This window comes from Canis lupus, chromosome 33 (assembly GCF_011100685.1).
Source record: "Canis lupus familiaris isolate Mischka breed German Shepherd chromosome 33, alternate assembly UU_Cfam_GSD_1.0, whole genome shotgun sequence".
Classification (NCBI taxonomy): domain Eukaryota; kingdom Metazoa; phylum Chordata; class Mammalia; order Carnivora; family Canidae; genus Canis; species Canis lupus.
The window spans coordinates 29,236,678-29,262,949 of NC_049254.1; the positions used below are offsets into that span (position 1 = coordinate 29,236,678).

Genomic DNA, 26,272 nt, shown 5'->3' on the forward strand with positions numbered 1-26,272 from the left:
GAGAGTAGTTGTGGAGTGGGAGCCGGACTCGGGGCTCCGGGGACCATGGGATCACGTCCTGAGCTGAAGACAGATGCTTAACCAGGTGCCCCCACATCTCTTTATTTCTAAAAGTAAAATACTCTTTATCAAACCAATCATCTGGTCTCATGATCCCTCTAAATCAATGATCCTTTGGATAACATACATTAAGAGAACTCATAGGACTAAAAACTAATTTAAATTTAGATTTCATTTCTTGTGTCACTTCAAAATTTGAGTGAAAGGTAATTCAGTTTCCTTTTCTAGTTATATTTTTATTCTCAAATGACTGAAAAATACATTTCTACAGACCTAATTTGGAAAATGACTATTTATAGTAAGAAATACCAATACTAGCTAATCAATTCCACCAAATACCCATAAATCTATGCCCTAAAACATAGTAATGAGGAAAAACAGCTTTTACTTTAAACACGTCTGTAGTTTATAGTCTGTACCATTTTTTAATTTGAAAAAATACAAATTTATACATGCTTGTATATGCTTCACTAAGCATGCAGCCAATCATTTAAAAATACAATCATTTAAAGATACAACTGTGTATTCTAACTCCACAAATGAAATTTTAAGAATTAGAAGAATTATATATATTTAATTAACCAAGTATTAAGTATGTAGTATTTAACACTGCGCTACTTGATGTGCTTTGTAAAAATTAAGTAGCATTAACTAAAATCAAACTTTCATTTACCTGACAACATTATTATTACAAACACCAGAATTAACCCAAATCTCAAAGTTCAAGGTAACTCATCCAATGTTCAACAGGAGAACAGTCAAGTAAACCAAAGACCTATCCCTTCAACGGAATATAATGTAGCCAATAAAAACTGTGTTTACCAAAAGCATAACAGAAGTTGGAAAATATTCTTGATATTACATGAAAAGTATAAGATAAAAACATATTTTCTAATAATAAATGGGGTTAAAACAAAAACTAGGAAGGAAAGAAAATCTGGTGGGGTATGTACTAATATTAACAGTGGCAGTTTCTGGTTAGTAGGATAATGCATGATTTCTTTTTTTGTTCAACTGTATAATAGGTCCTCAGTTTTTTATAATAGCATATGTTGCTTTATTTTTTTTTTTACGCAGGATTTGAACTCACAACCCTGAGATCAAGACCTGAGCTGAGATCAAGATTTGGATGCTTATCAGACTGAGTCACCCAGGCATCTCAAGTGTGTGCTGCTTTATAATGGGAGAAAATTTATATACTACCTACAATTCCTCCAAGGCCCTGGTCCACGTTCACAACTCACAACTTATGCCAGTCTATCTCTTCCAAGCACACTCTCCTCTCTCTCCACTGGCTTTTGGAGCTTTTCTAGGCCTTTTTCCAGACTTTTTTTGTCAGAAGTATTGGTCCATTCATATATTCTCCCAAAGTATTTTGTTCCCATTGTAAACAGTACTTTCCATATTACAGTTAAGTTTATATGTTCATTCCCAAGTGGACCATGAGTTCCTTACGGGAAACATGCATGGCTTACTAGCCATTAAACATAGTTAGCTTGAAATATTGATTTAGGTAGGCATACATGAGGACAGAAGCCATATTATATCCACATCAAGACTGGACTATGGTAGGGGGTGTGTAGGTGACTCACACTCTTAGTTTCAGCTCAGGTCATGATTTCAGGGTCATGAGATCAAGCCCTATGCTGCGCTCCCCACTCAGCACACACTCTGCTTGGGATTTTTTCCTCATCCTTTTCCCTCCCCTTCTGCTTTTCCTCCAGCTTGCATATACATGTTCTCTCTGTCTCTCTCTCTCTAATAAACAAAATCTTAAAAAAAAAAAAATAGATCGGACTATGGCAAACTTCTTCCTGGGCAGACACTCAGTATCTTTCTAAATTAACTTTCTTCACAAGCGGGGTTAGTTGAGTAAGAGGACAATGAATTGGTATGAACTAGTAAGTTACTACTGTTAAAACAAAGCGATGGGAATGGGAGAATCGAGATGTTAGAGGGTGCAAAGTTACAACTAGAAGATGAATAAATTCTGGGAATCTAATGCACATCATAGTGATTACAGTCAACAATACTGTGTTAAGTACTTCAAAGCTGCTAAAAGACTAGATCCTCAATGTTCTCACCACAAAAAAAGTGATAATTATGTGATCATCATATTGGTGGTAATCATATTGCAACATGTGTATGTATCAAATCAATATGCTATACATCTTAAACTTACAGAGTTGTAGGTCAATTATATCTCAAAATGAAAAATGTGATGAGTTTACTTATCTCATTAAATAGAAAAACTCATTTTTTGTCCTCCCATACAATGGCACTATTTTCCTTGATGGATTAATTTCAACAAGTCAGTGCTCTCAAATACTGTATGTACACCGTATTTTTCAAACTGAAAAGTGACTGATCGACTTTAGTATCTCTAGCTTAAAGTGCATATAGTGAACAGTGGACTAAACCATAAGAACTGGTTCCAATATTTCTACTAAGGTCGACTGGATGAATAACAATGCCACCAATTTTAGCAGAAATGTAGGAGATGTAGGTTTTAAGCTGAGTTTTCAACATGTGAAGTTGAGGTCCCCAAAGGGATATTCAATTATATTAAACATTGGGCCTAAAATCATTTTAGATTCAAAAAAGGACAAAATAAGAGTTTAACATTTATGTAATTAAAAATCAAGAAGCTCACTGGTTTTCTTTTATATTATTATTATTATTATTATTATTATTATTATTATTATTATTATTAAGATTTTTTAGGAGTTAGAATTACAACAGACACAACCTTTCCATGCTTTGGCCCTTAATATTAAGTCCTGCTTTTAATCTGCAACTTACCGGAAGACAATGAGCCCTTCTGATGTGATGCATGCTGCAACTGGAGAATATGAAAGCAGTCGTTTAAGCAGTTCATAGTTGCCATGGAAGTAGCTTTGAGCATTAAGAGATCCTGGTCCAAGGAACTAAGATGGCCAGAAGCAGGAAGGCATTCAATTCGCCTAATTAAGTCTCTCTGTTGTCCTTCAGCATGAGACATCATCTAAGGAAAACAACAGTTCCATGTATCCCACTCATGATTTCTGTGTATCATGCATACATAGTTTTCATTCTCATTACCCTATTAGCTTCTGAACCATTTTTAGGATATATTAGGCTTAGAAATCTATTTTATGTTTGGCTATTCTCAATTAATGAGCACTATTTAGTAGTGCTTATCAATTGTGCAAAAGATGGTGTCTTTGGCAGCTGCACTTTTTCTTTGGAAGCAACAAAGCTCAAAAGCCTTGACAAATCTTTTAACAGTATACATTTGTACAAGTCATTAAAGAACATCCAAGATCATCTTCAACAGCAACATTAAATATTTCATTACAAAGTAAAATTAGTCCCCAGTATGGGCTCTTAACCTCTTTCTTCTCAGCACCTCTGGTCAGGCTCAATTTGAACCTACACTGAGAACATGATGGTTCTCCTGCTTCCTTTTCTCTAATCTAACTTTCTGGTCCCATTAGTCTGATTTTGTAGCAAGTACTGGATATAAGCTTTTCAGGTTAAAAGAGTTTAATACATCCTGCTTTGATCAAGAGTTCTGTTCACTTTTCCTAAGAGAGCCAACAGAATAACAATGCTTGATAAGCAACCCAAAATTTTAAAATGAAACCTGAATTTATTGTGCTTAATTACTTTATTGAATTTATTATGCTTAAATACTCAATTGTGAGCAGAACAGTCTCAGACTGCCTATCTTTTAAGCCACTATTTTAATTCACATAGAAACTATAATGAAGAGACTTTTAGCTTTCCGAGGCACTGTTCCAATTTTTTTTTAATTTTTATTTATTTATGATAGTCACAGAGAGAGAGAGAGAGAGAGAGAGAGAGAGAGAGAGAGAGAGGCAGAGACATAGGCAGAGGGAGAAGCAGGCTCCATGCACTGGGAGCCTGACGTGGGATTTGATCCCGGGTCTCCAGGATCGCGCCATGGGCCAAAGGCAGGCGCTAAACTGCTGCGCCACCCAGGGATCCCCAGGCAATTTTTAATACGATTCATCAAAGGGCTAGTGAAAGAAAGATGCAATTATCCTACCCAACAAATCAAGTGTGTCATACATTAAAGAGCCCCTGAATACAGGTCATAGCAATGGATCGAACATTCACCCTTACCAGAGAAAAGGTTTTTAAATGAAAAGTGTGGATATGAAGATAACTATATGTACATATTTATACATGCATATATATGTGTGCTTTGTGTATATAAAATGTTTTGTATATAAATGTTAGGACTAACTTTCAGTAATCCAAACTTACGAATAGTAAAACCACTCTCGCCAACAGTTAGACAGTATTTAGCAGAGTTAAATATACAGGGTTAAATAATTATAATCTACAATTGAACAATTATACTCTTAGGTATATAACCAACAGATATGTATATATGTGTTTAGCCCCATCTGCCAACCTCTAGGGAGGAGAAAGGGGCTGGAGGATGAATTAATCACCAATAGCTGATGATTCAGTCAATTGTGCCTACCTCATGAAGCCTCCATTAAAAAAAAAAAAAAAAAAAAAAAAAGAGAAAGTTCAGAAGCTTCTGGTTGGTGAACATTTGGAGGTACTGGGAGGGTAGTAGACTAGAAAGCACATGGAAGCTCCATGCCTTTCCCCCTTATCTGGCCCTATGCATCTCCTCTTACATTGGCCTGTTCCTGAGTTAATTTATACCAGGTTGGTCAAAGGCACAGGTGACAACCTGAACTTGCAGCTGGTGTCTAAAAGGGGGGCAGTCTTGTGGGATCCAACACTATTTTATGTAGATAGTGCCAAATTGAATTAAATTGTAGGATGCACAGCTGTTGTCCACAGAGAATTAGAGAATTGCTTTGCGGTGGGAAAACTCCATACATTTGATGACCAGAATAAGAATACAGAAGCGTACAGTGTTATAGCAAAGCAGAGGAGAAACACAGGAGTGTTTTGCATTATAGAATGACTGTTAGAAACTAAAGATATTCAAACTTGGCATTTCCTAAAAATTAAATAAAACAAACCTATCACTTCAAAACAAACAAAAAAAGACAACAGTATTTATTGCCAATTATAAAATCTGAGCTTTATTTTTTTTTATTTTATTTTTATTTATTTATGATAGTCAGAGAGAGAGAGAGAGAGAGAGAGAGAAGCAGAGACATAGGTAGAGGGAGAAGCAGGCTCCATGCACCGGGAGCCCGACGTGGGATTCGATCCCGGGTAACCTGAGCTTTAAAATAAAAAATAAGGGATCCCCGGGTGGCTCAGTGGTTTAGCGCCTGCCTTTGGCCCAGGGCGTGATCCTGGAGTCCCATAGCTGGACAACTTCCCAATACTGAAAGCCTTCTCTAAAGAGATTGGTGAAGACGTTAATGAATGGGAACTTTTGATACAGTATGATAAAACAGATCAATATCTCCAAGACCTGCATAACTCTGTGAAATGATATTTTCCAAATGACTAATGTGTAGAGTCATAAAATGATGCATAGATTAAAGATACTTTCTAATTGTAAGACAAATCAATAGATTTCCATGCAACAGAATATGAAAAGTTCATGAAAAAAAAATTCATGGATTATATATTAGATTCCACACTGCATCTAATTTCTAATTTCAGAAAATGCTACTATTAAGTTTTCATGCAGTTCTCTGAGGGCCCTAGAAGACACAAATAAGATTTCAAATTCTTTTGTGACAGAACCAAGCAAGTTAGACAATTTTGTGCATTTTAATTTGACTTTAATTCATACTCACTTCTCTGACTTCCACAAGATGGTCTGGAGGTAAGTGAGCTCTTTTGTTCACTGATTGTAGTTTGGAATGTCCAACATTAAAAAAAGAAATGGCATTTTGACTTGGTCTCCTCTGGGATATAGGAGAATTACCACTAGATGCAAGTGAGAAGCTTCGTGATTTCAGAGGAGGATTATTCTATTAGACAAAGAAAATAATTTGTTTTCAAAAAATTTAGGCTAAGCCTCACATATTACATATATACTTTAGGTCTACACCATGAACAGTTTTAAAAATTAAATTCACCTCAGAACTGACTACAAGAACATTCCTGAAAAAAATGCTAAAATTTAAAACACTCAAAGTTTAAACATTTGACACATCCAACAGTAAAGTTGTAAATTTATTTAGAAAATTGATTATGGGTTTGTGCTGTTGAGAATATTTTCTCACATTTTACAAATATTAGAATAAGACATTTCTAATTTCAGGTTTTTAAACACCATAATTGAAGCAAAAATATGCAGTATAATACATTTTCTAATGTAACATGCAAGTATCTTTGGAACAACTAGTACCCTTTGATCACTGCCAATGACTACAATCCTGCAGTAGGAGTAAAACTTTTGTTATGAATTTCCTGAAGACTGGGCAGTAGGCCTAAATCACAAACAACTTTTTAAAATTTACTTATGGAGAAAAAAAAAACAGGAAAAAACATCATTTTTTAAAGTCAAGCTATCACAGAGGTATGGAACTCTTGAACTATACCTCTTGGATGGTTTTTAGATATCTCTAACTCAGATTTCAAGTACTCAGACCATCCTTTCCACCTTAAAAAAGAAAAAACATTCCAAAAAAGATATACAAGTGATCAGTAAGCATAGAGAAAGATGTCCAACATTATTAGTCATTAGGGAAATGAAATCAAAACAACAGTGAGATTCCATTTTACATACACAGGATGCCTATTACAGTTAAAAAAAAGTGGCGGGGCAGTAACAAGTACTGGTGAGGATGTGGGAAAACTGAACCCTCATACATTGCAAATAGGAATGTGAAACAGGACAGCTACTCTGGAAGACAGTTTGGTGGCTCCTCAAAAAGTTAAACAGAGAACCACCATATATGGCTCAGTAGTTCCACTCCTAAATACACACCTCAGTGAAATCATGTGTTCACACAAAAACCTAGACATAAATGTTATTCATAATAGCCACAAAATGGAAACAACTCAAATGTCTGACTGATAAATGAATAAACATGTGGTGTATTCATACAATATATTATTTAGCCATAAGAAAGAATAAAATGATCCATGCAATGACATGAATGAACCCTGAAAATACTATGTGTACATAAAAGACTAAAGAACAAGTAAAATTGGACATATAATAAAATTTGCTTCTAACTCTGAAAAACATCATGTGGAGTCTAAGAAGCCAGAAGTAAAACCTCATTTTGTATGATTCTATTTATATAAAAGGCTGAGAGTGGACCAACCCATAGAAATAGAAAATGGATTGGTGTTTGCCAGAGGCTTGGAAATAGTAAGTGACTGCACATAGATACGGGTTTTCTGGAGGGTGATGAAAATGTTCTGGAACTAGACAGTTGCAATGGTTGCACAATCTTGTAAATATATTAAAACGAATGTAAATAAATAAATAAATAAATAAATAAATAAATAAATAAATAAATAAATCGAATGGAACCACACACCTTAATAGGGTAAATTTTATGGTATGTGAATAGTCTTGCAATTTAAAAATATAAAAAGATAATAAGTAGTCTTTCCCTCATTTTTATGCATTAATATCATATAGGAATCCACATACCTTTCCGATAGCTTCAGTGTGATGTTGTGTACATATCTGAAGTCTGCTAACCCAATGTTGTCGCTCTTTAGCATCTGTGGCTGATAAAAAGAACCTAAAAGTTATTCACTTTTATATTTATTTTTGAAATACAATTGTATACAGCATGAAGAACAGATAATTGAAAACCAGAGATTGTTCCTACTCTCCCTAGAGCAAATGTCCCCCCTGGAGGGAGGGAGGGAGGAAAAAGGCCCAAACACCAACTTTGTTAGGTAACACAGTAGCTGGATATGGATGGATATTTCAGAAGGAGGATAAATTATATGCAGCTAGACAGGGATATGAGACTTAACATGTCCTAAGTTTCTCATAAAAATATGTTGTTACTTAAATCATCTTTATTAAGCATTTGATGTGTACTCAATATTTTCAGATCTCTTACAACATGCTCAGTTAGGATTATCATTATACTTTATATGCATTAATTAAATGAAAAACACAAGTTAAATTTACCTGAACAAAAGTTATATTTTAAAAATGAATATGCAGATTTTAATAAATCCCAACGATGTGAATTAGTCACTAGAAACCTCAAAAGAGGGCATGCAAAACAAATCAAGAAAAGAGGTAAAATACAAATCTGTGGCAGACACAAAAAATAAAATTTAAAGCTATGTTCTTAGATTTTTCAGTAATCAGGTTTGTCTACACAAATATTTTGCAGGGGCCAAATGTAAATACACTTGTTTATTGTGCCACTTGAGAAAATTTATTTATTAAAACAGATTTCATAAACTCATAAGCAATTCTACGATTTAGAATCTTACCTACATCATCAATGACAGTATGTTACCAAAACTCAAATGAAAGCAGAAAAGTACATCAACTACTCAAGGGAAGAAGAAAATCACACTATTAATTCTCATATCTTGATCATACCTCTAAGTTTATACTGTTCCCCACTGGCAGCATTTACAGTGAAGGTGTGGGAGTCCTCATCACTAGGTGATATTACAGCTCCTGCAAGCTGCAAAGTACCTCTGGGTTTTTGATTTCTAGATTGTTCATTCACAAAGTACTCCAATAACCCAGCTTCATTGTTTAAAACAAAAAACCTGTAATGATTCAAAAAAGAAAGTCATAATTTTTAAACATTCCCCCTTGTCAAACTAAATTTCAATCATCATCACACTTTGGAGTTTTTGCTACTAAAAAACTGAATTCCAGATGTGCCTGGGTGGCTCAGTTGGTTAAGTGCATGACTCTTGATTTTGGCGCAGGTCATAATCTCAGAGTGGTGAGATCCTCTCTCTTTCCCTTTGCCCCTCCCCTTAAAAAAAAAGAACCAAATAAATAAAATTCAAAAGGCATTCAAGAATTGGAAACACGAAGGCCAAATTTCCTTGCAATAAAGCTTATTGAAAAATTGAACGAATTTAATAATGACATAAAACCTTCAATGAGGCAGGCACTTAATACAGAAGAGGCATACCAGATAATGCAAAAAGGAAACAAAGAGTATCCTTTCAGAGGAAGATTTCTCTCCAGAATTCACTAACAGGAAAGGTAAATTACTCAAACACAAACTGTAGTGAGAATTTTTATTTAAAATTCATTGGAGAGATCCCTGGGTGGCGCAGCTGTTTGGCGCCTGCCTTTGGCCCAGGGCGCAATCCTGGAGACCCAGGATCGAATCCCACATCGGGCTCCCGGTGCATGGAGCCTGCTTCTCCTTCTGCCTGTGTCTCTGCCTCTCTCTCTCTCTCTGATGACTATCATAAATAAATAAAATAAATAAAAATTAAAAAAAATAAAAATAAAATAAAATAAAATAAAATAAAATAAAATAAAATAAAATAATAAAATAAAATAAAATTCATTGGAAACAGGGACACCCGGGTGGCTCAGCGGTTGAGTGTCTGCCTTTGGCCCAGGGCATGATCCTGGAGTCCAGGATCAAGTCCCACATCAGGCTCCCTGCACACAGCCTGCTTCTCCCTCTGCCTGGGTCTCTGCCTCTCTCCCCGTGACTCTCATGAATAAATAAATAAAATCTTAAAAAAAAAATTCACTGGAAACAAATCAAAACATGAGCTCTGAGGAGAACTAGATGCTGGGTTAAGAATCAGTGAAATACACAATGAGAATAATGTCAGGGTAGAAAGATTTTGTGCATGTATCATTAAATAGGTCACAACTAAAGATTACTTTTCCTGTTTAAAAATGTAAAAGCTGCAACTGGAGATGGAGAAACATAAGGAACTTGAAACTAAATGATGAAATACTGATACGCTTTGGAAAAGAATTTGATGTTATGATTTGGTTCCAGATTAACTATTTTATTAAGATTCCAAGTGAAGTAGTTTAATAGTTCTTTTAAAAAACTCTAAAACGTTTAAGTTAAAAAAATTAATGTTTGGGTTAGGAGTAGTTTGGCGTTCTATATATTACTGAGTTCTAGAACACTAGACCATTTGATCCAGTTCACAGTCCTAGAAGATATGGTCTTAAGCAACAGGCAACCATATCCTATCAAACTGGGAGAAAATGAAATCAGCCTTCTCTTCAAGGAAAGAAAAACTGCTAAGAAGCAAGCAAAAGTTGAAAGTGATTGCCTGAGAAGGCAGATGGGAAAGCAAAGAACTATAGTTTTTCTTGTTCATCTTATAGTATGCTTCTGACTTTTAAGATTATGTTCCCATATTTAGATTAAAAAAAAAATCAGCATTTTGGAGAGCTTTTAAACTTCCATTTCATTCATTACTAGAAGAATCATACACTTTTTCACGTGTTTATTGACCATCCATAATTCTATTTAGTGAACAGCTCATCACATTTGGCACATTTTTAATTAATAGGCTTATCTTTATTTCCAAATTATTTGAAGAGATTATTTGAATTAACACAAGATAGTCACCGACATCATCGTCAATTTCTAAAACATAAGCATAAAGCACAAAATACATATATGAATCTGCTATGGTCCAAATGTGTCCCCTGCAAATTCGTATGTTGAAATCCTAACCCCTAAGGGAACAGAGCCTTTGGGAGGTGATCAGGTCATGAGGGCAGAACCCTAAGGAGTGATGTTAGTGCCCTTCTCAGAGAGACCCAAGACCTCTTCCTTGACCCTTGTTCTGCCATGTGAGAATGCAATAAGAAGTCTATGATAGGAAGAGGGCCCTGACCCAACAATGCCAGCCCCATGATCTTAAACTTCCAAGCTCCAGAACTATGAGAAAGGTTTATAAGCCACTTAAGTCTGTAGTATTTTGTTATAGCAGCCCTAAAGGACTAAGAAATGAATCTACTATAAAAAAAATTCATCTAATAAACAGAAAAATAAACAGAAGGGGTGGGTTAGTAAGACAGCTATCTCATCAGTATACTGAAAACCATTGAGTTGTACACTTCAAGTGGGCAAACTGTATGAAATGTGCAGTATATTTCAGTAAAACTGTTAACAAAAAGAACAAACAAAAATAGAAGGAAAGTAAGAAAGAAATCTCTTTCCACTGTTCTAAATTGTAAGTACATTACAAAAAGGCAAAGGAAAATGACTGGTTTCTTCTTGTAAAAGTAATCAAAGAAAATTTAGAGTACAATATGTTTGGAAACCTCAAGTTTGCTGTGAACACATATTTCTTCTTTTTTTTTAATTTGTTTTTTTGGGGGGTTTTTTTGGTTTTTTTTTTGGTGTGTGTGAACACGTTCTTATCCCAAAAGCATTACCATAAATTTACAATAGGAGAGGCATTCACCTAGATATACAGAAAATAACGGCGAGGAGTGACTGGTGAAATCAGAAATAGTAACTGAACAGCATAGTGTTAAGTTGATATCATTAAAAATACTGTATTACATATTTGAAAGTTCCTAAGAGAAATCTTAAAAGTTCTCATAAGAAAAATTTTTTGTAACTATGTATGATGACAGATGCTAAACTTATTGTGGTGACCACTTCACAATATATACAGATACCAAATCTCTTACTCTGTTCCCCTTCTGAGAGTTTCTCGGTATTATTCAGTATTAGATGAATGACAGTTGTTGGGTGTTGGGGGAGAAAGTTAACCTATCTTCCTTTAAGAAAGAGAACAAAATATAGTGCTAAACCCAAAGTGACATAAAAATTTTAAAAATTAATATTCTGGGGGCACCTGGATGAGTGGCTCAGTCAGTTAAGCACTTGGACTCTTGATTTTGGCTTGGGTCATGATTTCGGGGTCGTGAGGTCAAGCCTCATGAAAGGTTCTGCAGGGGTTTTTTTTTGCTGGAGATTCTCTCTCCCTTTGTCCCTCCTCCTGCTCACTCTCTCTTTCTCTAAATTAAATATATAAAATCTTTTTTAAAAGTTGATATTCTGGGGAACGCCTGGGTGGCTTAGCGGTTGAGCACTTGCCTTCAGCTCATGGTGTGACCCTGGGGTTCCAGGATCAAGTCCCACATTGGGCTCCCTGTGAGGAGTCTGCTTCTCTCTCTGCCTATGTTTCTGCCTCTCTCTCTGTCTCTCATGAATAAATAAATAAAATCTTTAAAAAAAATTGATATTCTGTATGTCATCTGAATATATAAGCCTTCAAAAAATTTCAAAAACCTGAAGTGAAAAACAACATGAAAAGACTCCCTTGACTTTACTTCTTTTTTTTTTTTTAAATAAAAGATGGGAACCCTGGAGAACTGCCCTTTTTACTTCAATAGGGATGATTTCCTTCTAAGTTTTCATATCCAGCTTTGACCTGTCAAACAATCTCCAACTTCCTGTATATCACTTTTATTTGGATTACCTGATGTACTTTCAACTAAACACAAACCAAACTGCCTTCTCAGTTAAACGATCACATTTTTATCAATGCTTCACCTATTCTTTTAAATCTTTTTTTAATAAATTATGTCCCATTTTCAAATTGTTTAAGGGAGGAAAGCAAATTCAGCTCCTGTTATTTTGTTGTGGCCAAAAGTAGAAATGTCCAAATGATATGTGAATTAGAAGCAGTATGATGATAATGTAAAAATATAGCCTTTGGAGTCAGAACTGGCTAGATTCAATTTCCAGTATTATTATTTTTTAAGTTTAAAACCAACAGTGAGATACCACTTCGTACCTATTAGGCTATTATTAAAAAACAAAAAACAGAAAATAACAAGAGTTGGTGAGGATATGGAGACGTTAGAACACTTGTATACTGCTGGTAAGAATGCAAAATGATTTAGCTGCTATGGAAAACAGTATGGAAATACCCCCCCAAAATTAAACATAGGATTACCATATGATCCAGTTAATTCCACTTCTGGGTATATACACAGACAGGAAAGTTAAGACTTGAACAAATATTTGTACAGCAGTATTCACAGCATTACTCACAACAGCCAAAAGGTGAAGCAACCCAAGCATCCACTAACAGATGAACAGATAAAGAATATGTGGTACACACATGCAATAGAATATTAAAATCTTAAAAAAAAAGAGTATTATTCACTCTGAACAAGGAAGGAAATTCTGACACATGCTACAACATGGGATGGACCCTGAATATGCTATGCTCAGTGAAATAAGCCAGGCACAAAAGAACAAGTATTGTATGATTTCACTTATATGAGGTACCTAGAGGAGTTAAAGCACAGAGAAAGTAGAATAGTGGTTGCCAAGGGAGAGGAGAAATAGGGAACTATTATTTAATGGACACAATTTCAATTTGAAAAGATGCAAAATGTGCTACAGATAATGCTACAGATAGTGGTGATGATTGCACGTTGAATGCATTTAATGCCACTGAAACAAACACACATATGTGGTTAAAATGAGAAACTTTATTTTGTGTATATTTTACCATTATAAAAAAAAATAAGTTGAATCCCCCTACTTCACAACTACCAATTCTACCCTGACTTTGCTCCTTACTGACTACCTGTGTGACCTTAGACTGTTATTCAAACTCTCCAAAGTCCCAGAGAAGTTTCAGAATCCTGAGTAAAATAGGCACCTAAACACAAGTTTGTTTGCTGCCTCCGAACAACCGTAAAAGCCTAATAACTACAAGTATTTTTAAAAGCCCAGGGCAGGTGAACAAGTAATTATAATCTTAATAATAACTTTTGTCTATTGTCAACACTTCAGAAAGTGTTGGGGAAACTGGACAGCCACACACAAAATAATGAAACTAAGACCACTTTCTTACACCATATACAAAAAACACAAAAATAAACTCAAAATGGATGAAATTTCTTCAAAAAAGACATAGATGGCCAACAGGCACATGAAAAGAGTTAGTACGACTAATCAGAGAAATGCACATCAAAACCACAATGAAGTATCACTTCACACCCGTCAGAATCACTAGAATTACAAAGACCAGAAATAACACATGCTGGCAAAAATGTGGAGAAGAGGGAACACTTGTGTACTACTGATGGGAATGCAAATTGGTACAGTGACTATGAAAAACAGTATGAAGGTTAAAAATAAGAAAACAAAACTGGAGGCATCATAATTCCAGACTTCAAGTTATACTACAAAGCTAGAGTAACCAAAATAGTATAGTGCTGGCCCAAAAACAGACACACAGGATCAATGAAACAGAACGGAAAATCCAGAAATCAACCCACAATTATATGGCCAATTAATCTTCAATGGAGTAGGAAAGAATACACACACACACACATGCAAAGAACATATATATGAATAGAATATATATATGAATATATCTATGAATAGTATATGAAAGAAAATATATATGCCAAGAACATATATTCTTTCCTCCTCCCATTTTATATATATATATATATATATATATATATATATATATATACACACACACACACACACACACACACACACACACACACTGGGAAAAAGACAGTCTCTTCAACAAATGGTGTTGGAGAGACTGGACAAATACATGCAAAAGAATGCTACTGGAGGGATCCCTGGGTGGCTCAGTGGGGTTTAGTGCCCGCCTTCTGCCCAGGGCATGACCCTGGAGTCCCAGGATCGAGCCCCACATCAGGCTCCCTGCATGGAGCCTGTTTCTCCCTCTGCCTGTGTCTCTGCCTCTCTCTGTGTCTCTCATGAATGAATAAATAAAATCTTAAAAAAAAAAAAAAAGAATGCTATTGGACCACTTTCTTACATCATCTATAAAAATAAATTCAAAATGGATTAAAGACTTAAATATGAGACTTGAAACCATAGACATCCTACAAGAGCATAGGCAGTAATTTCTCTGACACTGTGTCTATCATGAATAAATAAATAAATAAATCTTTAAAAAAAAAAAGAACTGATACAACAAGTTTTGGTGAGGATGTGGAGGAAAAGGCACTCTTTTGCATTGCTGGTGGAAATGCAAACTGCTATAGTCACTGTGGAGAACAGTATGGAAGTTCCTCAGAAAACTAAAAATAGAACTACCCTATGATCCAGTAATCACACTACTCGGTTATTACCAGAATAAAAACACTAAATACAAAGGGATACATGCACTCTATACGCTTACTGAAGCATTTTTTACAATAATCAAATTATGGCAGCAGTCCAAGTGTCCATCAACAAATGAAGGGATAAAGAAGATGTGATACAGGGGAACCTGGGTAGCTCAGTTGATTAAGGGTCTGCCTTTGGCTCAGGTCATGATCCCAGAGTCCTGGGAAGAAGCCCCTGCACAGCAGGGAGTCAGTCTCTCTCTCTCTCATTCTCTCTCTCTCTCTCTCTCTCTCTCTCCATCCCCTCACCCCCACCCCACTCATGCTGCTCTCTTTCTCTCAAATAATAATAATAAAAAAAAAAAAAAAAAAAAAGAGGGCAGCCCTGGTGGCGCAGCGGTTTGGTGCCACCTGCAGCCTGAGGTGTGATCCTGGAGACCCGGGATCAAGTCCCACATCGGGCTCCCTGCATGGAGCTTGCTTCTCCCTCTCCCTGTGTCTCTGCCTCTCTCTCTCTCTCTCTGTGTCTATGAATAAATTAAAAAAATCTTAAAAAAAAAAAAAAAAGATACGGCATACACATACACACACACACACACACACACACACACACACATTTTGGAGTATTATTCAGCCATCAAAAAGAATGAAATCCTGGCAGTAGCAACAACATGGATGGAACTAGAGAGTATAATGCTAAGTCAGTCAGTCAGAAAAAGAAAAATACCTTATGACTTCATTCAAACAAAACAAAACAAAAAAGAGAGAGACAAACCAAGAAACAGACTCTTAACTATAGAGAACAAACTGATAGTTACCAGAGGAGAGGTGGTTGTAAGGGTGGGTAAAATAGGAAAAAATTAAAATTAAAATTAAATAAAAATAGAACTACCATATGATCCAAAAATTCCACTTCTAGGTTTCTATCTGAAAAAAAATGAAAACACTAATTTGAAAAGACACATGTACCCTACATAGGGTCATTGCAGCATTTACAATAGCCAAGATATGGAAGCAACTAAATATACATACTTATAACTTTTTAAAAATTTATCTAAATTCGACTTAATTCACATATACTATACTATTAGTTTCAGAGGTAGCTAAACGTTTCTTGATGAATGGATAAAGAAGATGTGGTATAGATATAGATAAATGCACGTACACACAATGGGTATTACTAAGCCATAAAAAAAGAATGAGATCTTGCCATTGGTGACTACATGGATGAATTTAGAGGGTATTATGTTAGCTGAAATAAGTCAGACAGAAAAATAAATACTGTGACTTCATTTATGTGTAGAATCTAAAAAATAAAACCAACACATAAAAGAGAAACAGACTCATCGATATAGAGAAAAAATTGATGGTTGTCAGAGGAAATGAGGGATGGGAGGATAAACAATATAGATAAAGAGGACTAAGAGGTACAATCTTCCAATTATAAAATAAGACAAAAGGATATGGCATAGGGAATATAATCAGTAATACTATAACAACTTGGTATGGTGACAGATGGTAACTGGACTCACTGAAGTGACCATTTTGTAACATACATAAATACCAAATCACTGTGTTATACACCTAAAACTGTATGTCAATTATTCTTTAATTAAAAAAAAATACTAACTTCTGAGGCATTTGGAGGATGCCATCTGAACAGACAGCAATTCTTCTCATCCTCTAAAAAGGAGAATTCATCAGACTCTAAATAACTGTATATCATTCTTCCTATCCATGTTTGTACAGAAGTAATATCAGAATATAAAATTATCAGCCGTATTTCTGGTCTCTTAGGAGAGGAATGTGACATAGATCATCACTTACCTGTACTGCCACCCAGTGACAAGGTTGGTGTACTTCATTAGGTAGCCATATACATTTTCCATGTGATCACTGAAAAAGATCAGAATGCACCGGTCAATGGAAATTAGAAGTATCAGGAAATTAACTCAACAGTTTTAAAAATAGCTGTAGACACATGTGTTCTACAAATGCCTCAAACTTTCTTCATAAGTAAAATTTATAGGTTAACAAAGAGGTATTTAATCCTCCAAAACTGCTATCCATAGGTCTTTATTCTACCAGAGTTCTTCAGAACAAGTATAAACTCCTGTAAGTTATATACAATATTTCAAATATAAAATCATTATATAAATATAAAACTACATAAATATAAAATGAATGCACTACAATTATAAATAAAAATATTTTATAATTCAATACTAAAGAAATAAAAGTTTTATGGTTCTAGAAAGCCAGAAAAGGTCTCTAAATTGAATAGTGCCTCCTCACTCTGGTGGGACACACAAGAGGTCATTCTGTTCTGTTTCTGATTCCTTGGGCTTACAAATAAAGGTCCTGTTTTTGATGAGATTTAAGTTTTGCCACCGGAAAAGATTTTGAGGCCTATATCATTTGCCTCTATTACAGTTGAGTTTCTCTACCTCCTACTCCCCTTTTTTTACTTACTACACATAGGTTCTACTATAGTAGGTCATAGAAAATGCAACGGCTCATTGATATCTCTTTTCCAATATTTTAAGGTTCCTTATACTTATGAAAAGATCTAAAGTTAGACCTACACTGACATCTTGTTGATATATTCATTTTTTAATTTTATAATTTACATTAGAATTCCTTTAAAACCCATCTAAAGTTTTCACTTTACACTATAAAATGCAGTGGATAGTTACCATTAATTTTCTTTGCTATCCCTAAGTCACAGAACATACTTGGCAAAATTTCAGCTGAACAGCATGAAGGAAACCAAGTAAGTGTACAGTAACTGGCAACCTTTAAAACATGGATGTTAAACGCAAAGAGCAAGGAAGAGCTGACACCACTAACAGAACAAAGTTCAAAACAGATTCAGGTTGATCTCAATGACAAAACGGGCTCAAGGTAACAATTCTGTCAGGAAAATGAAATGACCTGATTATAAGACTAGCAGTTATTACTAGGGAGAGGGGAAGGGGGATACCTTAGGAATAAACTGTGTCAAGTGTCTTTCTCATATCATTTCTTCCAAGTACTTGAAAATAAAAGATCAAATCTAAACATAAAGAATTGATCCCTGGGCAGCCCCGGTGGCTCAGCGGTTTAGCGCCGCCTGCAGCCCAGGGCATGATCCTGGGGACCCGGGATCGAGTCCCATGTCGGGCTCTCTGAATGGTGCCTGCTTCTCCCTCTGCCTGTGTGTCTGCCTCTCTCTCACTCTCACTCTCAATGTGTGTCTCTATGAATAAATAAATTTTTTTTTAAAAACTCACATGCTCTACCAACTGAGCCATCCAGGCACCCCTAAGATAAACTTTCATTAAAGTATCACATATTAAAAAAAAAAAAAAAAGAATTGATCCCTTAACTACGTTATTTTTTTTCTGTATCTTTCATTCTAAAACTAGCAAGCAATACTGTTTATTAAGTGAAACTACAAGCCCTTTGGGTTTCATAAGGTCACTAATTTTTTTTTTTTTTTAAGATTTTATTTATTTATTCATGAGAGACACGGGCAGAGGGAGAAGCAGGCTCCACGCAGGAGGCCGACGTGGGACTTGATCCCTGGACTCCAGGATTACTTCTTGGAACGAAAGCAGGCACCAAACCTCTGAGCCACCCAGGCGTCCCATTTAAAGTCACTAATCTCAAGACAACGGCTGTCCACTTCGAAAATGCCAACTCCAACTTCTGATAGTTATATATTATGTCATGTTAAAACTGACAGTACCAGTTGAGTTCTCGTTTCAGTATTTTCTAAAGCCCACATCTAGAGGAAAGAATTCTTCTCTCGAAACCCAGCCCCTTGGGTTTTTGCTAGAGTTCCTCTAGGAGCAGCCCCAGGTCACAGTAAAGCTATTTCTTTCAGTTCTACTGGTACTTAAAAAAGCACGAATATATTCTTCTTGTCTAGCTCCCACATCTTTCCCAGGCTTCAGTACAGTAATGTTGTGTGTTCAATTTTTAAATGTTAATATTTTGTTGATGCTTATATCTAAAGATTTAACTTTCTCACAGAAATTACAAGGGCAATACTGATATGGCTTATTTGACCATAAAGTAAAGGCAGCCCCAAAAGAACTAGAAATTCACATGCAATTAATTATAAACTGTTGCCCTGCATTTACTTCATAAAACAGACATCTAAGACTAAAAAGAATCAACTTAAGGAACATCTTATTCTTTGAAACAGCTGGTTGGCACTGTCCTGCTTTCTGTCATCCTTCCCTTTCCGCAGTCAGTACAACCAGCAGATGCGGAACAACTGTACCATCTGGTGGTCAGTATAAAAAGTTGTGTGAGCAAACATCTTTTGTTCACTCTTCCGTTTCTCCTCTCCCTCCTTATAACTGATTCCTCATATATTACCTCTAACCCTCATGCATTGCTCCCATTTAAAATGTGTGAATCTGGGACACCCGGGTGGCTCAGTGGCTAAGCGTCTGCCTTTGGCTCAGGGAGTGATCCCCAAGTCATGGGATGGAGTCCTGCAAGGGGCTCCTTGCTGGGAGCCTGCTTCTCCCTCTGTCTGTGTCTCTGCCTTTCTCTCTGTGTGTCCATCATGAATAAATAAATAAAATCTAAAAACTAAAAAAAATTTTTTTAAATAAATAAAAAATAAAATATGTGAATCTAAGAAAGGTAAGATGGCAGGAGTAAGGTCACCCCAAGCTTGTCTCCTCCCTCCAACACAGCTAGATAAATATCAAATCTTTCTGAACACCCAAGAAATTGATCAGAAGTCCTAAAGAATAAAGCTGCACTTCTACAAACAAGAAAAATAAGGGAGGGAGTTTGTCAGAGAAAAGAGCCATGGGCACCGCCTTGTGGAGGGAGCCCTGACAGTGGTGGGGAGCAGTGAGAGAAGAGGAAGAGAAAGAAAGCGCCTCCTGGAAAAGGAAGAAAAAAAAAAAGTAAAAACACGTGCTGAGAATTGCACAAGAAAACTATTCTCCAAAACCACTGATAGTGAAAAAGGAGAAGTTTACAATACTGCCAGCTTTCTATAAACACTGATGCACGTTTCAAAGTTTCAGGGGTCTAAGACATTGCCCGGTTTGCCCCTAAGGAACTGAGTGGCGCTGCAGTGGGAAAGCAGCGTTGAGCCCCAGCAGCAGGCAGCCTGAGGATCCCTAGGGTCACACGGGAAGAAGTGGTAATCCTGCCTGGAGTACATTTGGTAAAGGTGACAAGGTGTCTCCACAGGCAAAGGACCCTACAGGCACCACCATCAAGGTGTCCGACTCACTAGTACAAGAGCAAAGACTCAAACTGAGGGCTGCAGAGCCTGGCACTAGCTGTTTGTCCCAATCTACCATAAACTGAACTGCTGGGAGACTGTGCAGCTGTCTCTTGCAACAAGCTGACACTGGCCACAATGCAGGGAAATCCTCCCCTAGAGGATCAGTGTGGGTCTGTGCCCCGAGGGTCTCTGAAGGGTGGGGCTTTGTTTTGTTTTGTTTTGGAGGGTGGGTTTTTGAAACAGCCACGCCTGAGATAAAACACAGGAGTGCTGAGCCGTTTGGCAGGAAGACAGCTAGTATACAGGGTGAAGGCAGGAATCTTGATGGAAACCAGTAACACAGTCAGGGTCACTGTATGGGCATCTGTGAGGGCTTAGGCATTTCCCGGCTCTGAAAGAGGAGAGAACAGGTTAAAGTCATTTTCCTCCTCCCCTTCCCCCGCCAGCTTGATCCATCTCAGTGAGCTGAAACAGCATCACCGAGTGGAGAACGGAACCACTACACCAAACCCTGGCCCCCTTTGTCCTACAGGAGCATCTCCACTACGGCAATTCCACCTGAGAATCAGAGCAGCAGGCCCCTCCACCAGAAGACCAACACAAACACCCCTCACAAACCAAGTCTACTGATCACAGAGTGCTGCAAAGCTTCAGTGTTAAGGCAAACAGGATCTAGCATCCTTTGGGTTTTGTTTCTTGTTTTTGTTTTGTTTTACAGATACAGAAATAGCATTTTTTAAATTTTATACACATATTTTTAAATTTTTAATCTTTTTGTTTCTTTCTACCTTTTTAATTTTTTTAAGTATTTTATTTATTCACAAGAGACACAGAGACAGACAGAGACCTAGGCAGAGGGAGAACAGGCTCCCTGTGGGGAGCCGGATGCGGGACTCGATCCCAGGATCCTGGGATCACGACCTGAGCCGAAGACAGACGCCCAACCACTGAGCCACCCAGGCATCCCTCTTTCTACCTTTTTAAAAAAGATTTATTTATTAGAGAGAGAGAGAGCATGAACAGGGAGGGGCAGAGGGAGAACGAAAGAGAATCCTCAAATAGATTCTCTGCTGAGCACGGAGCCTGATGCTCGGCTCCATCCCAGGACCCTGACTGAGATCATGACCTGAGCTGAAATCAAGAGTTGTCCATTCAACCAACTAAGCCATCTTTTTTCTATCAAGCTTCTCATAACAAGTAGATCAAAACATATCTAGGACCTAGGTTCCTTTATTCCTCAATTTTTATTTTTATTTTCCTTTTTCTTCTCTCTCCAAAATGACAACACAGAGGAATTCACCTCAAAAGAACATGAAGAAATGATAACCAGAGATTTATCAATGTAGACATAAGATGTCTGGACTAGAATTTAAAACAATAATTATACAGGTACTAGCTGAGTTTGAAAAAAACATAAAAGACACTACAGAATCCCTTACTGTAGAGATAAAAGAACTAAAATCTAGTCAGGCCAAAATTAAAAATGCTGTAACTGAGATGCAATCCTAAATGGAGGTTATAAAAATCAGGATGGATGAAGCAGAGGAGCAAATCAGTGATATAGAAGATAAAATTATGGGGAAAAAATGAAGCTGAAAAGAAGAGGGAAAGAAAGGTAATGGAGGACTTCAAAGGTAGAATTAGGGAACTCAGTGACTTATTAAAGTGTAATAACATTTATATCATAGGAATTCCAGAAGATGAAGAAAGAGAAATGGGGGCAGAAGGTATATTTGGATAAATTATAATTGAAAACTTCCCTAAATCTGGGGAAGGACACAGACATCAAAATCCAAGAAGCACAGAGAACTCCCATTAAATTTCATGGTCAAATTTACAAAATACACAGACAAGCAAAGAATCCTGAAAGCAGCAAGGGAAATAGTCTTTAACCTACAAGAGAAGACAGATCAAATTTGCAGCATGTCTGTCCACAGAATGTGACAGGTCAGAAGAGAGTGGAAGGAAACAGTCAGCGGGCTAACTGGGAAAAATATGCAGCCAAGAATTCTTCATCCAGCAAGGCTATCATTCAGAAGAGAAAGGTCAGGGACAAAGACTTTCCCAAGCAAACAAAACTAAGGAGTTTGTGACCACTAAACCACTAAACCAGCCCTGCAAGAAATATTAAGGGAGGACTCTCTGAGTGGGGAAAAAATGAGGGGTCAATCATTCAAGAAGATCTAGCAATTATAAATATTTATGCCCCTCATGTGGAAGCAGCCAACAGTATAAATCAATATTAAACATAAAAAAACTTCATCGATAACAAAACAACAATAGTAGGGGACTTCAACATCCCAGTTACAAGAATGGACAGATCATCAAAGTATAAAATTAACAAGGAAACAAAGGCTTTGAACGACATACTGGACCAGATGGCCTTAACAGATATATTCAGAACATCTCATCCTAAAGCAGGAGAATACATATTCTTTTCAAGTGCATATGGAACATTCTCCAGAAGAGATCACATACCAGGTCACAAATAAAAAAGATCAAGATCATACCATGCATATTTTCAGACCACAACACTAAGAAGCATGAAGTCAAACACAAGAAAGAAGTTGGAAAGACTTCAAATACATGGAAGTTAAAGAACATGCTACAAAAGAATGACTGAGTTAACCAGGAAATCAAAGAAGAAATTTTAAGAAATATATGGAAGCAAATGAAAATGAAAACACAACAGTCTAAAACCTTTCAAATGCAGCAAAGGCAGTCCTAAAAGGGAAATATATTGCGATACTGGCCTACCTCAAGAAGCAAGAAATGTCCCAAATACACAGCCTTTCCTTACATCTAAAGGAAATAGAAATGGAACAGCAAATAAAACCTAAAGCCAGCAGAAGAAGAGAAATAAAAAATAGAGCAGAAATCAACGATAAAGAAACAAAAAAACCCACAGTAGAATAGATCAACAAAACCAATCACTGGTTCTTTGAAACAATAAAATTGACAAATTCCCACCCAGACTTACCAAAAACAAAAGAGGACTCAGATAAAATCATGAATGAAAGAGGAGAGATCAAAACCAACACCACAGAACTACAATTGTAAGAGAATACTATGAAAAATTATACGCCAACAAACTGGGCAATCTGGAAGAAATGGTTGAATTCCTAGAAACTTACCAACTACCAAAACTGAAATAGGAAGAAAGAGAAAATTTGAACAGACCCATAACCAGCAAAGAAAAAAAAAAAAAAAAAAGAAACTGGACCACTTTCATACACAAAAACAAATTCAAAATGGATGAAAGATCTAAATATGAGATAAGAAACCATCAAAATCCTAGAAGAGAACACGGGCAGCAACCTCTGTGACATTGGCCATAACAACTTCTTACTAGACACATTGCTGGAGGTTTAAGGGAAACAAAAGCAAAAATTAACTATTGGGACTTGAGATAAAAAATTTCTGCACGATAAAGAAAACAATCAACAAAGCTAAAAGACAACCTACAGAATGGGAGAAGATATCTGCAAATGACATATGTGATACAGGGTTAGTATCCAAAATCTATAAAGAACTTATCAAACTCAACACCCAAAAAACAAATAGTCCAGTTAAGAAAATGGGCTAAAGACATAAACATTTTTCTAAAGAAGACATAGAGATGGCTTAGACACATGAAAAGATACATCACTTATCATCAGGGAAATGCAAGTCAAAACCATGAGATACTACCTCACACCTGTCAGAATAGCTACAATGAACAATACAAGAAATAACAGGTTTTGGTGAGGATGCAGAGAAAGGGGAACTCTCTTGCACTGTTGGTGGGAATGCAAACTGGTGCAGACACTCTGGAGAAGAGTATGGAGGTTCCTCAAAAAGTAAAAAAAATAAAATTACTTTATGATCCAGCAATTACACTACTAGGTATTTACCCAAAGGATTAAAGAATAGATTTGCACCCCTATGTTTATAGCAACATTATCAACAATAGACAAAATATGGAGACAGCCCAAATGTCCATCAATTGACACTGATATATGGATACAAAAGATGTAGTATATATACACAATGGTCATCAGAAAAAAATGTTATCTTGCCATTTACAAATATGTGGATGGAGCTAGAGCATATTATGCTAAGTGAAATAAGTCCATCAAAGAAAGACAAATACCATATGATCTCACCCATCTGTGAATTTTTTTTTAAGATTTTATTGATTTATTCATGAGAGACATAGAGAGAGAGGCAGAGACATAGGCAGGGGGAGAAGCAGGCTCCCTGCAGGGAGCCTGATGTGGGACTCGATCCTGGGACCCCAGGATCATGCCCTGGGCCAAAGGCAGATGCTTAACCAATAAAACCCAGGTGCCCCTCATGTGGGGAATTTAAGGAGGAAAACAGATAAAACATATGGGAGGGGGAAAAAAGAGAGAGGGAAACAAACCAGAAGACACTTCAACAGTTGAAAATAAACTGAGGGCTGATGGAGGGAGGGAGGTGGGGAATGGGGTAGATGGGTGATGGATGCTGTAATGAGCATTGGGTGTTGTATATAAGTGATGAATGACTCAATTCTACCCCAGAAATCAATATTGCACTATATGTTAACTAAGTAAAATTTAAATTAATAAAAGGGGGTGCCTGGGTTCAGTTGGTTAATTGTCTGCCTTCAGTTCAGATCATGATCCTAGAGTCCTGCAATCATGCCCCACGGGGAACCTGCTTCTCCCTCTCCCTCTAAAGCTCCCCCTGCTTGTGCTCTCTTGCTCGGTCTCGAATGAATGAATGAATGAATGGGCACCTGGGTGGCTCAGTCAGTTAAGCATCTTAGTTTCCGCTCAGGTCATGATTTCATAGTTGTGAAATTGAGCCCCACAGGAGGCTTCACACTCAGCATGGAGTCTGCTTGAGATTCTTTCCCTCCTTCTCTCTCTCCCTCTGCCCCACCCCTCATTCATGCATGCTCTAAAATAAATAAATAATTAAATCTTTAAACAAATAAAATGTGTGATGTTTTACAGGATATTTTTAATGTATCTGTTAACATGAATAAAAACTAGTTCAAGTGGGAACACACATGTCTGATTATATCATATTACTATTTTGTGTTCTTTGAAGTAGAAATGATGGTCCCAAAGACTAATACACTGAAAAACAAGCTGTGAAAAGGTTAATTTCTTTCTCAGTCCTTCAGGAACCATACCACTGAACAAACTGGGTATATTCTGATCTTTTAAACTTGTTAGCATTCCATTTCAATTAGTACTAGAGGCTGATAGTCTATAAAAACAACTGATTAACTGAACTATGCCAAGTGGCATTATTGTATTTAATGTGAGCCTCATCTTCTCTGAAATAACTCAATGATTATTTCAATTCCTAAGTCTTCATTACTATAATACACTTATTTCTTCCCCCTTCTTGATCATACATAAAAGCTTTTAGAATTAAGCGACTTTCCGTCTGAAATCCTCATTTCAGTTCAGCACAATTACTCAGTACCTTCTAAATGTCATGCATTCTGAAAATCCACTGAAAAGGATGGGAAAATAAAGAAGACAATTTCTCTCCATCCCCAAAACATAATCTAATCTAAGAGAAATATCTCTCCTTGAAGAAAAAGACAATGACAAAGTCTCTTATTGGAGGAGAGACACATTGGGACTGTTTTCAGCTGTCATACAAATTGGAAAGTTATTTCATTAAAGACATAGGATTCACTAAACAAAGACACAGGAGTCAATAGTGACTGAGGCTGAAATGACAGGATTTGACTGACTAGATGTGAAGTGAGAAAGAAATGGAGAGTGAAAATAAGGGTGAGACAGAAGGGACAGAGCCAGCTGGAACAACTGTAGAAATACTAATACCTTCACTGGGAAGTTTTGGGTTTGTTCCAGTTTTACATGTTGAATTTCAGGGATCTGTGGGACATACATATCCAATAAGGTAGCATGATTTGGGTGGGATGTATAGATTTGGTAGTGACCAGCATATAAGCATGTAACTGATTTTGAAGCCATTAGAGCAAATAAAATCAC

General features: G+C 36.5%; 1 protein-coding gene across 2 annotated transcripts in view; it reads right to left on the minus strand.

Moving 5' to 3' along the window:
• OSBPL11 (oxysterol binding protein like 11) overlaps nucleotides 1-26,272 on the minus strand; it is an 81,976-nt gene that overhangs the window by 37,203 nt on the left and 18,501 nt on the right. For both annotated transcript variants that reach the window (XR_005383406.1, XM_038583073.1), the window contains exons 2-6: nucleotides 16,856-16,924; nucleotides 8,546-8,721; nucleotides 7,625-7,704; nucleotides 5,808-5,984; nucleotides 2,863-3,064 (exon numbers count right to left, since the gene is read on the minus strand). Coding sequence is in view for 1 of the 2 variants with exons in the window: in XM_038583073.1 (XP_038439001.1) it covers nucleotides 2,863-3,064; nucleotides 5,808-5,984; nucleotides 7,625-7,704; nucleotides 8,546-8,721; nucleotides 16,856-16,924 (704 nt within the window). In the remaining variant the exon portion in view is untranslated. The remainder of the gene's footprint in view (nucleotides 1-2,862; nucleotides 3,065-5,807; nucleotides 5,985-7,624; nucleotides 7,705-8,545; nucleotides 8,722-16,855; nucleotides 16,925-26,272) is intronic.